Source organism: Oncorhynchus clarkii, chromosome 6 (genome assembly GCF_045791955.1).
Source record: "Oncorhynchus clarkii lewisi isolate Uvic-CL-2024 chromosome 6, UVic_Ocla_1.0, whole genome shotgun sequence".
Taxonomy (NCBI): Eukaryota; Metazoa; Chordata; class Actinopteri; order Salmoniformes; family Salmonidae; genus Oncorhynchus; species Oncorhynchus clarkii.
In genome coordinates, this window is record NC_092152.1 from 73,701,624 (window position 1) to 73,718,472 (window position 16,849).

At 42.9% G+C, this 16,849-nt stretch overlaps 1 protein-coding gene across 2 annotated transcripts in view; it reads right to left on the bottom strand.

Annotated features, from left to right (window-relative positions):
* Positions 1–7,463: 7,463 nt before the first annotated feature.
* LOC139411595 (granule associated Rac and RHOG effector protein 1-like) overlaps positions 7,464–16,849 on the bottom strand; it is a 50,348-nt gene continuing 40,962 nt past the window's right edge. The window contains exons 4-14 of one of the 2 annotated variants that reach the window (XM_071158156.1): positions 15,413–15,553; positions 14,974–15,069; positions 14,670–14,831; positions 14,361–14,519; positions 12,855–12,952; positions 12,397–12,522; positions 11,125–12,182; positions 10,144–10,309; positions 9,710–9,847; positions 9,546–9,570; positions 7,464–9,292 (exon numbers count right to left, since the gene is read on the bottom strand). In XM_071158156.1, coding sequence (XP_071014257.1) covers positions 8,978–9,292; positions 9,546–9,570; positions 9,710–9,847; positions 10,144–10,309; positions 11,125–12,182; positions 12,397–12,522; positions 12,855–12,952; positions 14,361–14,519; positions 14,670–14,831; positions 14,974–15,069; positions 15,413–15,553 — 2,484 coding nt within the window. In that variant the 3' untranslated portion in view covers positions 7,464–8,977. Of the gene's footprint in view, positions 9,293–9,491; positions 9,571–9,709; positions 9,848–10,143; positions 10,310–11,124; positions 12,183–12,396; positions 12,523–12,854; positions 12,953–14,360; positions 14,520–14,669; positions 14,832–14,973; positions 15,070–15,412; positions 15,554–16,849 lie in introns of both variants that reach the window. The other variant, XM_071158155.1, reaches the window with a different exon arrangement.

Here is a 16,849-nt window from a genome sequence, read left to right on the forward strand (position 1 = left end):
TATTCGGCCCCCTTGAACTTTGCGACCTTTTGCCACATTTCAGGCTTCAAACATAAAGATATAAAACTATATTTTTTTGTGAAGAATCAACAACAAGTGGGACACAATCATGAAGTGGAACGACATTTATTGGATATTTCAAACTTTTTTAACAAATCAAAAACTGAAAAATTGGGCGTGCAAAATGATTCAGCCCCTTTACTTTCAGTGCAGCAAACTCTCTCCAGAAGTTCAGTGAGGATCTCTGAATGATCCAATGTTGACCTAAATGACTAATGATGATAAATACAATCCACCTGTGTGTAATCAAGTCTCCGTATAAATGCACCTGCACTGTGAAAGTCTCAGAGGTCCGTTAAAAGCGCAGAGAGCATCATGAAGAACAAGGAACACACCAGGCAGGTCTGAGATACTGTTGTGAAGAAGTTTAAAGCCGGATTTGGATACAAAAAGATTTCCCAAGCTTTAAACATCCCAAGGAGCACTGTGCAAGCGATAATATTGAAATGGAAGGAGTATCAGACCACTGCAAATCTACCAAGACCTGGCCGTCCCTCTAAACTTTCAGCTCATACAAGGAGAAGACTGATCAGAGATGCAGCCAAGAGGCCCATGATCACTCTGGATGAACTGCAGATATCTACAGCTGAGGTGGGAGACTCTGTCCATAGGACAACAATCAGTCGTATATTGCACAAATCTGGCCTTTATGGAAGAGTGGCAAGAAGAAAGCCATTTCTTAAAGATATCCATAAAAAGTGTCGTTTAAAGTTTGCCACAAGCCACCTGGGAGACACACCAAACATGTGGAAGAAGGTGCTCTGGTCAGATGAAACCAAAATTGAACTTTTTGGCAACAATGCAAAACGTTATGTTTGGCGTAAAAGCGACACAGCTGAACACACCATCCCCACTGTCAAACATGGTGGTGGCAGCATCATGGTTTGGGCCTGCTTTTCTTCAGCAGGGACAGGGAAGATGGGAAGATGGATGGAGCCAAATACAGGACCATTCTGGAAGAAAACCTGATGGAGTCTGCAAAAGACCTGAGACTGGGACGGAGATTTGTCTTCCAACAAGACAATGATCCAAAACATAAAGCAAAATCTACAATGGAATGGTTCAAAAATAAACATATCCAGGTGTTAGAATGGCCAAGTCAAAGTCCAGACCTGAATCCAATCGAGAATCTGTGGAAAGAACTGAAAACTGCTGTTCACAAATGCTCTCCATCCAACCTCACTGAGCTCGAGCTGTTTTGCAAGGAGGAATGGGAAAAAATGTCAGTCTCTCGATGTGCAAAACTGATAGAGACATACCCCAAGCGACTTACAGCTGTAATCGCAGCAAAAGGTGGCGCTACAAAGTATTAACTTAAGGGGGCTGAATAATTTTGCACGCCCAATTTTTCAGTTTTTGATTTGTTAAAAAAGTTTGAAATATCCAATAAATGTCGTTCCACTTCATGATTGTGTCCCACTTGTTGTTGATTCTTCACAAAAAATACAGTTTTATATCTTTATGTTTGAAGCCTGAAATGTGGCAAAAGGTCGCAAAGTTCAAGGGGGCCGAATACTTTCGCAAGGCACTGTAAAGGAGCAATTGTCCAGACAGAGGATTAAGTTTACGAATTGACGGTTTATTAACCCAACTTCACACAGGCTACTGTTTGGCCGTAGCCCATGACCTTCTCGTGTGAAGCCCAGACGTAATAGAAAGAACAATGGCTAAACCTGGTCTTAACTTCCAATGCTCCATCCCCCTGCCCAACCCCCCTCCACGCCACTCCGCCAACCACCAGGATGCCCGGCATCAGAACATTCCAGGCATTCCCATGATTGGCAGATAACAGGTTGATTGGCATGTCGGACCCCGCGAACACTTGGTACTGTTAAGTACAACACAACCAACTAATAACCTAATACATAACACACAGCTGTCTGAGCGGGTCGCTACAATATCATATAGGTAGCCTCAAACTTTGCACGGTCATACTGCTAGCCGCAGTGAACGTCACCGTCTTGTGTTTTATTAAAAGCCCTGCTGAAAAAACATGTAAACTATAACAGCCACGGAAATGTGTTAATACTGTAATGAAACAGGGAGGGAGCAGGTCGAGGGCTCGAAGTCCAGCGCGCTATTGACTGTGCCGCAAAAGCATGCTCAGGCGGCTGAGTCGATTTCCGCGCTTATAAATTCAGGATTGTTACAATACTATTAAGGTAAATTACATACTAGCAAGATTGTTGCTTGAATGCAGGGCCAGGCATACGTAGATTAGACAACGAAAATGCTCAAAATCTAGGTAGTTCTCGATTTTTGGACTATTGTCTTTATTTTGCTTTATCATTGACTTAAGGAAGACAAGCTTCCTAAATGTGACTTATCGGCTAGTACCGAAGCAGGACATGTTTTTGAGTTACATTTTTAGCCCAAAGCCTTGTATTTAAGTAAAACAACAACTTAAGGTAGGCCACTTGTTCAGGCCGACTGGCTTTCGTTTAAATGCTAGCATTAGCTGCGCTAGCTCGGTATTAGCATGAACACAGAAAAGCTCACATAAAGCACATTTGGATAGTCACAACCTTGTAAAACCTTTGCTAACATTACATGTCAGCTTTTGAACAGAGTAGACTTTAATGTGCACGTTCACGTTTTGAACATTTATATTCCATCGAAGCTTATTTGGGTAAAATAACTTCAGGCATATACCCAGTACTTCTTCAAAGGAATAGGGTTCCCATTCCTTCCGCTTTATTTTCACACAATTGTGTCTTGCAGAAGGGAACCATGAAGAGGAGCTTGGAGTGGGCAAGGGGGAGGCTGATACAGTTTCTTCCAACTGCTTACACAAGTTTTCAAAACTGTCTCCTTTTTTTCAAAACTCTACACACAATTCCCAAAACTGCACACACAAAATGCAAAATGCCTCACATCTCCTTCAAAATGTAACAATGCATTCAAAATGCCATAGACACATGTCAGAATGAAGCATTTGCATCAAATGGCAAACACTGCTTTCATAATAGTACATTTTTGGATATACCATGTAAACACTGTTGTTCTAAATCTAAAGCTCTTTGGTCTTTCATAGGCTTATATCTACATTTCAATACAATGTTCTATAGTGAAAGTAATCTGCTGAGAGGGGTAACAAGTACACTGTAAACACCAATGCAATGTAGAAACATAAAAAATGTATTAGGCCAAACATTACTGTTGTATACAGTAGCATACAACAAAACCATAAACATATGTAAACCAAAAGTATATTCTTTAGAATACAGTAAAGAACACAATTTGTGTGTATGGGGTCCCGGGGGGGACAGTCCAGGAATTGGTAGGGGGGGAATCTTCGTCCACATCACAGGATACGTTTTCTCTTGCCAAACATCGAGGGAAGTATCTCCTAGCATGGCGTATCCAACCTTGGACAGAGGCAACCTCTATCCAACCTCAACCTCGCCACTGTAAATCGACTCAAGTTGGGGTGGACTCTCAGTCCAGCCTCTCTCATGGTCAAACCGTGGTTGATCACATGATCAACAAGTTTTGCCTTAATCTCATCAGAGATGACTCTCCTTCCTTCTCTTTTTTGCCTTCGTCCTCTTCCTCTCCCTCCTACTCCTCTTGCTCTCTGTCCATTGTTGGCATCCATTGTTCAAAACAGGTCATCTGACCTTTGACCTATTTATAGGCCTATACTACAGTAAAGCAGTGATTGGTTAGTGATCAGTTAAGCTATTAGTGTTTGCACATGTGAGGAGTGTGTGTGTGACCTGGTGAATAAGTGTAGCATTTTGATTGGTTGTGTTTGGAAAAGGAAAGCAAGTCACTTCCTGTTCGATTTTTGTGTTTTAGGTAGATAATTGTGTGTAGTGTTTTGAAAAAAGTGTTTTATGCAATTGACAACTGAGTCAAACGCTGAGAAATAGCTTATGGTTTTGGATATTTGGTGTGTAGTTTTGCACTTTGAGTGAGAGGTTTCAAAAATCGTGTGACATGAAAAGATTTTGTGTGTAAGCAGTTGGAAAAAACTGTAAAGCAGCAGAGAAGACCTGATTCATCAAGTATCAATTCATTCAGGTGATTCTCACCTGGTTGGCATGCACAACATAAGGTATGCAACATTAAGCCCAATCAAATAGCCAATGTTATTAAAACATGTGTCCCAAATACAGTCAAGCAGCGTTTGTCAGTTGTGTTAATGTTATGAACTACAAACAATCTATGGTTCTTGGGAGTCAATGAATCAATTGAAAGTGACTACAATTAGACATTTTAAAACTGTGCCAGTAAAGATGACAAAAGTAATCTGCTCTTATGGTTCTGTTTAAATTTTTTCCAGACACTTCAATCTGACACTCTTGTTAACGTCAGGCAAAACGTCTTCAGCCATCGTAGGACGGAGAGCCGCTGGTTGGCATTTGACTGCAGTGTCTGCAGCCCAGTCAATATCGATTTTAAAAACCTGGAACAATAGATTGTGTAGCACAATGTACAACTCCAGTTTGCCTATTGTCGCAACAAATGTCAATTATACATTTTTTGATACGTCAGAGTGCATTTTATTTTATAGCTCTGCTTTCAACGCCATCCTGACCCACAAACTGGTTAGCAGACTCAGGGTTCTGGGTGTAAATCCTGTAATAACAAATTTCGATTTTTTTACATTATCATAAAAATGTGTATCCCCAGAATGGACCCGACACTACCATGGTACACATGAGTACATGAAGGATCTGTGGGACCTGACATAATGGTGATACGTCAGTCTCAGCGTAAACAAAACAAAGTAGATGGTGAGACTTCACCATTCTCCCATCTACTGTACATTGACATGGAGATGACCAGCAGCTTTTCTGCCCTCAGTTACTTCACTCAAAGTCCCACTTGTGCTTCTCCACTAAACTTTCTGCACCGCGACCTATGTACCAACTACAGTGTCTTTTGCCATTACACATGTAAATGAAATGTCCATATTTACTGGAAGATGTATTTATGGTAGCATAGTCCCTTGACATACATGATTTAACTACTTTGCATAATGCTCAGTTTACCCACTAAGAAATCATACATGTATTAAAATATTAAAGCTGCATTATCTATTACTGTGTCCAATTGATTCTGGTTGGTTGTAATGTTTTTGAAAACTTTCACTACACAACTTTTTTTTGCTGATGGACAATCCTGTCAGAAACTTTAATATCAATTATTTTGGGACACATCACCAATTATCATTGGCTGCAGTACTTACTAGGTAGTCATGCAATAAACCTTTTGGATAATTCCGTTTTGGATAATTATTTAAATCAAATAAAATTGTATTTGTCACATGCGCCAAATACAAGGTGTAGGTGTAGGTAGACCTTACAGTGAATGCTTACTTACAAAGCCCTTACCAACAATGCAGTAAAAAAAATGTAAAGAGCATTCTGTAAAATAATAGCAAGGCTATATACAGGGGATACAGAGAATGTGTGGGGGCACCGGTTAGTCAAGTTAATATACAGTGGAGCAAAAAAGTATTTAGTCAGCCACCAATTGTGCAAGTTCTCCCACTTAAAAAGATGAGAGAGGATTTTTAATGAATTTATTTGCAAATTATGGTGGAAAATAAGTATTTGGTCAATAACAAAAGTTTATCTCTTTGTTGGCAATGAGCCCGGCCCGCCACAGGAGTCGCTAGTGCACGATGAGACAAGGATATCCCTACCGGCCAAACCCTCCCTAACCCGGACGACGGCCAATTGTGCGTCGCCCCATTGACCTCCCGGTCGCGGCCGGCTGCGACAGAGCCTGCGCTCGAACCCAGAGCCTTAGACCACTGCGCCACCCGGGAGGCCCTGTGAAGCCCTTTTTGTGCAAAGCAATGATGATGGCACGTTTTTCCTTGCAGGTAACCATTGTTGACAGAGGAAGAACAATGATTCCAAGCACCCCCCTCCTTTTGAAGCTTCCAGTCTGTTATTCAAACTCAATCAGCATGACAGAGTGATCTCCAGCCTTGTCCTCGTCAACACTCACACCTGTGTTAACGAGACAATCACTGACATGATGTCAGCTGGTCCTTTTATGGCAGGGCTGAAATGTTTTTGGGGGACTGAGTTCATTTGTATGGCAAAGAGGGACTTTGCAATCAATCACTCTTCATAACATTCTGGAGTGTATGCAAATTGCCATCATACAAACTGAGGCAGCAGACTTCGAAAATGTATATTTGTGTCATTCTCAAAAGTTTTCGCCACAACTGTACAGCTTATCATGAGATACTCTACCTCAGGCGAGCAATAACTCGAGACTTCCTTAGATGTCGTGCACCAGCTGTTATTTACAAAAATAGATAGTCCGCCGCCACTTGTCTTACCAGACGCCGCTGTTCTATACTGCCGGTGCAGCGTATAACCAGCCAGCTGTATGTTGATAGTGTCGTCGTTCAGCCACAACTCCGTGAAGCATAAGATATTACAGTTTGAATGTCCCGTTGGTAGTTTAATCTTGCGCGTAGGTCATCGATTTTTTTCTCCAAAGATTGCATTAAAAATCAGTCATTTACAACATTAACAATATCTACACTGTATTTCTGATCCTTTAGATGTTATTTTAATGGACAAAAACAAGGACATTTCTAAGTGATCCCAAAATGTTAACGGTAGTGTATGTTATGGGTCACTCTTAGTTTTCCTTATCTCCACTGTGGAATGTCCATGTTGATCCATCCACCTGTCTTCTTTGATAGTCAGGCCTTACCCCTTCATCCCATAGTTTTTTCCCTGTAATCTAATTTAATATGACAGAAGATGCAGAATTTTTTACCAGGCCCTGTCTAAGTATAACTCACTTGTTGAAACTTTGACCACGTGCCCTCTATCAAATCAAAACTGGAATTTAAAAAAAGTATGCTAGACATGTATAGAATAGATCATACCTAGTTTGATGTTTCTGTAACAAACGGTGACTTAGTTCTATACCGCTTTAAATGGCATTTCATAGATTTGATGTATAAAATCAAAACAAAGGTTGTAAAAGTATGCCAGACATTTATAGAATAACTCATACCTAGTTAGATTTTTCTGTCATAATCAGTGAAAACGTTTGATTTTTATAGATGTTTCTATCAAAGCAAAGGTTGTAAAAGTATGCTAGACATCTATAAAATAAACCATTTCATTCATTCAGATCTAGGATGTGTTATTTTAGTGTTCCCTTTATTTTTTTGAGCAGTATAGTTTGGGCATACTGAGCTGTCGCAGAATATCATTACTCCCAACAGGTCAGTTCGTGAACAAATCACCAACAGCATTAGGTCCCAGAATTGTTAAGTTTGAAATACACTACTACGGGTAGCCTCGGACAATGGCTATTATGCTGACAAAGGATTTCACTGAACTGCAACAGCCTGTCACCCCTCAAAGGATCATACTGTAATTTGTGACAGCATGAAATCATAGAAAATACCAACATTCAATTGCTAGTCATTTTTATTATTTTTTTGTTGTTGCATTGCTGGTACACTTGGGAAGATTCAGTTGCCAGCTCAAGAGAACAAAAAGCAACATAAGCCAAGCAGTCCCCCTTCATATCTTCTGTCAGGGTAACATTCTTTTTTTTGTAGATGCCACTAGTAAACCATTTTGACACAGCGGAAAGATGCTAATGGTTACAGTCCAAGGTCTATAAAGATGTAAAAAAAAAAAGGCAGCAAAAGTTTGGGGAACAGACAAAGCAACACACCCTATATTTTGAACTATAAAAAGATATATTTATGTATATACAGCAAACAAATCTGTGTAAACATGGTAAGTATGTTAGTTTTCAGAAAACATGGTGTCATTTCATAAATACAGGCAACATTGGCATCCGCAAACATCAAAAATTTAACATTCTGGGCATTTTAAATACAGCCCGTAGCCATAGAAACATGGGCTAAAAAATACCCTACTCACAATGTTTTAGTGTTTAATGGCATATTTGGTAACCTTTAGATATATGGTGTAGTTAAACTCTGTACTAAAGAAATTAATGTGCCTTCACATCTTGGGGGGGCGGTTGTAATATGGTATAACATGTAAGAAAATACAAAAATAAGATTAATACTGTCAATATTTGTACAAGAAAATATTGTATTTTAAAAGGAACAAACATTAGGTTTGAGTTAGTCATTCTGAAGCGAACTGCCAAATCAGGGAAAGAAAAGGAAATGAATGCGCTTTTTGATCAGACTATCACTAGGGCTCGTAACTTTATTAATGATCAATATAATATTCTTACTTCTCTCAGCACCATTTATCTTCTGAACAACGCTTTGGTTGGAAAATAATATTGTGAAAGTGCTATTAATACCAACATGGCACAGTTACTGCTATATTTTTTTCAATTACACCTCTGCAATGATTTATGTATGCTGAGCCTGCTCAAAGCCTCTTAATAAAAAGTAGTAAATTATTATTTATATTTCAACTTCAGTAATTTACAAGCTATGGAACAGTAGATGTTAGCTGTAATCAGTCATTTTACATGAGATTTGGCAGTTACAGCTATGTAGACAGTATATAATTATGGGGAAAACTGGAGTGCCTCGTTTAGAGCCCACCCCCTAAAATCTCATCCCTTACACATGTTCAGAAGGAGAAGAAAAGTGGATGATGGCCATGCATGTCTCAAGCTCTTGTCTGAGGAAACACAGTATAAAATTTATCAGGCAGACTAACTGCTGCCAGCATGACATGCATTGCTTACAGCTTTTACATGGCAGTTTAGAATGTCTTTCAAATAGGGGTTGTTTGAAATGGAAAAATACATACAAAATGTTAAGCCAGTATGAACAATGCAATTTTGCCTTAAAACACATACTTAGACTAATGTTTTCAATTTAATGGTTATTCCAAAAGGGCAACATTAATAATGGTCGCAGCGGAACTTGCTTCAGAAATACAGCTACTCTATCATGCCAATGGACTCATTTGTTTGGTCTGTATCAGTACTGGTGAAGGTAGGAGGGCCTGTGCTCATGTTTGATGGGGAAGGATTTAAAGCCCTTGCTGATGGGTTTGTGCTGCTGTTGCTGCTGCTGGGTGTAGTGAGAGAAGCCAGAGGAGATCCCGGTGGAGGGAGGGCAGTCACTGGCAGTGGACCACACCGGCGACTGTAACATCTGCATGGAATCACTCCATTGGCTGGAAGGGATGTTCATCTGGTACAGGGAAGAGCTTGGATTGGGCATGGTGTTGTGTTGAGTGTGAGCGGAGTGCTGCCATGGGGCCTTTGGAGGCCAAGTTTTAGTTTTGCTTTCCTGTGGAGTAGAATGGATGGAAATGGGAGTTGATCAATACAAGATCTTTAGCAAAAATAAATAAAAAAGGATTTAATATAAAATATAATCATATATATATATATATATATACACACAGATGCAGTGAACGATAGAGGCTTACATTTTCTGGCCCAATTACTGTGCTGCACACAGACTCCTAAGTACACACTTTCCTTACCTGGTTATTATCATCTCCCAAGTGATGGAGGGGAGGAGAGGGAAGGGTACATACCTCCTGCTCACCACAGCTGTGTTTTCTACAGGCAGAAGAGGAGACATGAAGCTCTACAGCACAATATCAATAGCACTTCATGAATAACAAAACAGGTTGTAGGGAAACCAAAAGAACAGTAATACACTATGGTGTACGTTTAACACATGGTGACTCAGTTGTACCTTCTTTGTTTGACGGCGGCAACCAGATCAGGTCCAGAGAACATGGAGAATAAGCTGTCCCCATTGGCTGAGGACGTCTCATCACTGGAGCTGGCAGAGTCTCCCTGATTGGCTGACCAGCTGCTGTTGACCGCCTCCCTGTTTCACATAAGTGGCATTCTCAGAACTACTTGAAACACTGAACATCTTGTTCTTACCATTCTACAAATCGAACATCACTAAGAGGGATGTAAGATTGATTGGCATACTTTCTAGAGAGATGTTATATACAAAGAGGTGTGAATAAATTGTACTAGTAGGCATGTGTCATGTGAGATGGAGTGGTGTATAGAGCCTTGAATGAACGTACCCTGTAGTACTACTTTGGGCAGACTATATAGAGCCCTATGTCATATACAGAGATGTTAGGTGTTGATTATGATTGGGGACCGTACCCCTCGCTGTAGTACTCTGGGTGGGACCAGGTCCTGTGCTGCTCATCAGAGACGGGCCAGTTGCCGCGGGTGTTGCTGGGTCGACGGATTTGCTGCACCTGCCGTTTCTGCTGCATGGCCTGGCTGACTCCGGCAACATAACGCGCAAACTCAGGGTCAGAGCCAACTGCATATGAAAGGGAGAAAACACAGTTCAGTTTGACATCCTCAGCTTTTCTCTGTGTGTTTGCACTCCACAGCTCAAACCATTCAGCCAGACTGTCTACCATAGCAGAAAAAGCACAATAGCCGTAAGTCAGCTGAACACAATGGCCTCCACTCAAAGAGTCTGCTGCACTGTAAAAACAGCAACTGACACATTGTAAATTCAGCATATCATTTAAAATGACAAATCAGAAATGCTGGGGGGGGGGGGCTCACTGTCAGACAACAACCTACATCTCCAAACCACAAAACCCCAAGAAATCAAAAGCAACCTATCCTTTCCAGGCATAATGACCTCAGTGCTAAACAGTAGTGTCTCCTTTTTCCTTCTCAGTCTTTTATGAAACAGCCCAGTCAACACAGCTCCAAGCCCCAGTGCTGACACAGTTCTCTCCTACCACGGAATCCCTGGAGGCTGTGAGCTGCCTGCCTCACCACCACAACCTACTGATAATGGGGAGGGAGGGGGAATAACACCGTCCTAAAGGAGGCCGCTTTTCTTTATCGGAGGTCAAGACACTGGCTCTCACCCTGGCTACACTTTGACCAACGATGTGCAGGAAGGAGCCAACTTTCATTGTTATTATATTGAGCCTTTGTAGTCGACTGCATCCTTCAACATAATATGCAGATCACACACTGCTCTGAAGTGTTATTATCAACCACCATTATGTTCAGTGAGGAACACCGTAGTACCTCCCCGTTTCACTCTGTTCCAAAATGTTCACTCCCTATTGAACACCACCCACATTAGTCAGAGGGAGAAAAATTACTCACCTGCGGGGTCAAAGGGCAAAGTGTCTCCCAGCACCCCAAACACTCCCTCGTTCTGGTCCCTGTTAGGCCAGGTGTTGTTGCGAGGACCTTGTGGCTTCTGCCCCAGCATCTCAGACATGACACTGTCCATGTAGGTGCTGACCAGCCCCAGGCTGTACAGGTCCGAGCTCAGGTCTGGGAGGCCAGGTGAGCCCCACTGGCCAATGGGCCCAAGGGGGGAGAGCCCTGCTGGGGGAGGGGGGCCCTGGGGAGGAGGCTGCTGCTGGCTGGAACCACTCAGCCACTTGCTTGACATTCTCTGCTGGGGAAGAGCCTGGGGTGGAGGCTGTTGGGAGGGCAGCTGAGGTAGAGCATGCTGCTGCTGACCAATAGGTTGGAGGAGGTGTTGGTAGTACTGCAGTGCCTGCTGGGAGGGCTGCTGTGGTGGTGGTGGCTGCTGCTGCTGTTGCGGCTTACTCTGGGTAGGGGGCTGCAGTGAACTGTGGGAGACCGCTTGGGAGATGGGGGTTCGGTCGGTGGCTCCGCTCGGGGGCTTCAGCTCGGCGGCATTGGCAGACGCTACAGAGTTCCTCCTTTTGACCAGTGGGGAGGCTTGCTGGGACTTGCCCATGTTGAAACCTGAGAGAAAGTCAATGACGTCCTGCATCTCCTGGTCCGTGGGGAGGTTCATGCCCTGGTCGTCACACACTGAACCGTTCTGGGGTTGGGTCGGGTCGAGGTTGCTGGACAGGTTGCCCAGCTGTAAGATGCTCTGCAGTCTCCCGTCTACTGCGTGACCCAGGCTCTTGAACTGCTTGTCTTCAGAGCTGCTGCTAGAGAGCATGCTATGGGACGGGGTGCTGGGAATGGAGTAGCTGCCCCCACCACCACCACCACCCCCCCCACTGGACACAGAGCTGGAAGAGGCCTTCTTTGTGAATTTGGAAGTTAGCTTGGAGATAGTTTTGGGCAGGCCACTGTAGGCTTTGGAGCCATTTCCAGAAGGCAGGTCTACCTGCATCCCGTAGTCAGAGCTCTCCCGCTGTAACTGCATCTGAATGGTGGGCAAGGCCTGTTCTCTGTGGAGGGAGAAGATAATAAGCATTCAATGGCATGGAAAATTACAATAGCTAGCTAGCTTTTTCAAGATTTTCTTTCAGGGCAAATTTAAACTAAAGATTGAGAATGAGAGCTACACCTCTGTCAACCAATGCAAACACACAGCAGGTTGATTCTTTCTCGGAATTAAAAATGCAAATGTGAAAATGCCTTGGACAATACACATCCACTCACTTGCACTCCTTCCACCTATTGATGTCAAAGACGGCGGTATATAGCACGTCCACCAGGCCGAGGGTCTTCTCTGGGTCCAGACTCCGCTGCAACAGAGACATGGTGGCTGGGTCCTCTTTCAGGCACCTACACACAGGACAGTCAGGACACAGCACAACTGTCATGTCCAACATAACACAAATACATTTATACAAGGTCTGTTAATACTTCACTTTACTGTCCAAATGTGATAGTTGATTGAGTTCAGTGTTGGCTTATGCAGATAGAAAGTATGTAGTTTGCAGATTTAGCCAATTGTATGTCTAAGGGTTCTGAATACTTGGAATTCCCTTGCTAAGATAAAGCTACTAAAGCAAGCTAAATGTATTTATTTGCCAAATTATTTTTTGGACATGTAAAGCAAGCAGATTGTAGAAAAACAGAGGGCAGAAGAGACAAATATGAATAATCCTACTCACCATGTGGAGGGTACTTGTACCACAACTCTGGAGCCCTCCAGAGCAATCTGTGGAGCATAGGCTTCCTTGTTCTCCATCTGAGCAGTGTCAACAACCACCTGTCCACACAGTCATTCAGAGAGCTGCATCAGCACAGTTTCTAATAGAATGCATTCCCTCATAGCCAGTTACGCTTGTGCAAGCAATTCTACAGCATTATAATGTCCCTTTTTTATCTGGACTCTGACTGTAAGCAAAGCAGATAGAGTACCAATCTGTCCACAATAACACACCAGTCTCCTCTAAAATAGAAAATGGATATAATGAAATAAGATCTAGTACTAACTCTGCCCATAGTCAGAGCATGTGGGCAAAGGCAATGTAAGCTACTTTGGGTGTACAACAAATATCCACGCTTTCAGGTATCCAGCCCAATATTTTCCAGTAGTTCTTTGAAAAATAGGCAAATGCAATTGGGTCATGGGGAGGGAGGACCCTCCTTCCTGTCTCACAGGAAGTCAGCCTATTGTAATTTATATAGCAGGTGTATCCTCAGGACCCCTGGGCAGTCAGAGGGCGGAGTCCAGGCCTGTGAGAAACATACCACCACACCCACCAGGTCCCAGACTCACAAGGTCACAGGCAGAGAGAGAGAAAAACGAGAGCGAGATGCAGCAGCATAGGCTCCCAAAAAAGGAGAATTGGCCAATTTAGTTGTTGAGAACTTGAAAATTAACATCCCAGAAATAACAAAGCCATTTTCATTGTCTGGCAGATCTGCTCTATAAGTAATGTTAAGAGAAGGTGGTCTCCTCCTAGGCTGCTATGCAGGCTCCCACTGTCTGTTCTTCAGAGCTCATAACCAGATAAGAAGTTCATGTAAAGCTCCCATCCACCACCAGGGTTTGTTTTACACTCAGCGCTGCTGTTAGGTGGATAAGAACACTCCCCAGGCCTGACGCACTAAATATTACAGACCACACTGAGGAAATAAAGTAGAATAGGAGGACTGCTGCTTTCTCTGTTGGCTGGGGGAGACTCGTTTCAAAGTGAACAGCCAGAGATCTGTTTGAAGACCCAACCAGATGACCCCTTTACCCAGATGCTGCAGGAATGTTGGCTTCACTGTGTCTACAATGAGTTTGCTTACACCTCTTGGCCGTTCAAAGGAACCCAACATACCTTCCCATCATCTCGATTACACACCTCCCAAACAATGGGCTCTAGGTTACAATAGACTACAACTTGCAGCCTGGCCCAGAGCTATAATGTAGAGGCTTCACTAAGCAGAGGCTGTAGAGATATAGTGAATCTGCCCAAGGCAGGGACCTCTATCGAATTAAATATTATTTTACCTTTTCATAAAATAAGTGAAGTTGGTTGAACCACATGGCTGTACTGCTAAAGCAAAACAATCCATCAGCTAATTTAAGTTGAGACAACAGTTTGTTGACATCTAATGAGACAAGTATTTTAATCTGGGTGCGTTTGCTGTCCTTGTTGACATCTTAAGTGCTTTGTACTCACCAGTCCCGCCTGAGCGAACAGTAACTGGACGGCGGTCTTGCAGGCCATTCTCCAGCTGGAAGGGCAGACCTGGTTGAGGACCTCAGTGACGGGGGAGTCGTCCCGGGGGGTCACTCCGTTCTGCCCCACTGCCTCTTTAATGAGCTGCAACATGGTGTGCTGAGGATACAAAACAAGGTGGCTGGTGTGAAAACACAAGACTTCTGCTGCAAGGCACTCCTGAGCTGATGACTCCCAATTTAACATGACAGACTATCATATATGTTCTATGCAATATCTGAACATTCTATAACAGACCACAGGGCATACCGTTTTCAGTTTGAGGTTGTCAGCCGCCGACTCGTTGAAGGACACTCCTTTGAGGAAGTGGGCGCCAATCTGCACAGGGATGGTGGGCAGCTCACACTGAATGGGCTGGGAGATGGTCTGCATCCTGCCAGCCTGCTGGGCCTCTGCCTCACTGCAGCAGCCCTACATAGTAGACAGAGAGAGACAGGCGCAGACACAGGATGTAGGTTAGAGACCGGGTTTTGCCCTTATCACAGCCACTATAATCCAAGGCTTTACCATTCCTAATGAGCTGTAATACATACTGTGCTTAGAGTAAACATACCTGTAAAGCTGCCTCCACAGATTTGGGATTGAGGTGAAAGCCAGCCTTCAGTGCATATTCACTGTGGCCCATACTTTCTAGTGCTGCTTTATAAGCCTGGCGAAAGAAAATACAAAATAATTTGTATAAACTCAACATGTAAGTAAGTCAGGCTGGCGATTGCTTCATCCAGTCCTTTCATATCCAAGCCATCAACACATTGATTTGAAGCAGCCCTTGTGCTGTAGGGCACTATTGACCCAGTCAGAAATGGAACCCTATTTCATATATAGTGCAATACTATTGACCAGAGCCCTGATTAAAAATATTGCACATTACAGGGAAAATTACCAGGAATAAGGCTCTGGTCAAAAGCAGTGCACAAGCCTATATTGGGGAATAGTGTGTCATTTCAGACATTGACCAAGGCTGTGGTGGTCCTGCCGCGTGCGCCATCTACCTGTAAGGCATTGTTGATCTTCATGTTGAGCTCCTTCAGATGGTGATCAGGGATGTTGGGGTTGTTGGAGCAGAAGAGCTGCTGGACCTGGATGCCTGCCAGGCAGCCGTCACGTCCCCTCTCCCTCAGACGTCCCGTAGCCTGGAACACAGCACATAGTCTCAGGTCACATAGCAGTTTACACACAGCATCACATACCCTACTACAACCCTTACACACCCTGCATCTGCTTTGCACAGCTAATCTGCATTACAGCAACGTACACAATATGCATGAGGAAATGTGTCAGTGTTGTATTGTAAGGGAATGGTAAGTAGCTAGCTAACATCTTCAACGTAAAGGAGTAACTCACCACCAAGTACACAGTATATATATATATATTTTTTTTACAAAGGTGTGTACTCGAGTCATGGCTTGACCTCGAGTCTGACTCGAGTCACAAATTTGATGACATAAAATAACTTGACCGATTACTTGAAATGATCACAAGGGTCACAAGTGTCAAACTTAATGGGAAAAATACAAATACCCTACCATTTAGATTTTATATACCTTCACCCATTTTATCTGGTTTCTAATATAGGCCTACGGTATTGCACTAAATTGTCATCTCAAAAATATCTAATCTGTGCTTCAGAACCAAAAAGTTGCACATATTGATTGATGACCAGACAAAAACAGAGTAGGCCTATGTTTGTATTATCCAGATAAAACAGTTTGGAAATCTACTACAGAGGCATATTTGACAGAACAATAACAGGCTACATGGAGATTTTCATTGATCATTTTCATATTTCAGATAGGCCTAGTTTGGGTGGCTACATGTTTAAAAGATGGCTGTAACGTCACACTGCATTCAATATTATGGGATGAAGATATAACATTCTGGCAAATTAATTACGGTATTTGTGAGGAAGAAAAGGGCAGTTTACTTGACAGTTGGCAACGAGCAATTTAGTGCAATACCGTAGGCGGCTCTCCAAAGTGATAGCGTGCAGTGCAGATAGACCATGCTTTCCATCCGATCCTGCAACCCCCGCTGCATACAGGTCGGCAGTATGATTCTGCTCTGGACTCTAGAGAAGTGACATGACATCCATACCTAGTTGATATTGGCTGCTAACAATGACTTTCAGCTACAAATGCAAAATGTGTAAAACACAGTTTATTTCTATATGTTGCGTTTGAAACTGCATCACCATTTATGGCTGTAATGACAGGCTACATTGGCGCAGAAATTATGCGTGCATGTAGATGCGTGGGGTCACGAGCTTTGAACCACTGCTTTTTGGGGGTTGCGGGTCAAAAAGTGTGAGAACCAATGAGCCAACAAACAGATTGACAATTTGCTGTAGCGCTATAGGATTGGGTGCAGTGCAAATGTCAAACTGTATGGAGAGCGGATTTCCATAAATATCCTTGATCACCAAACAATTT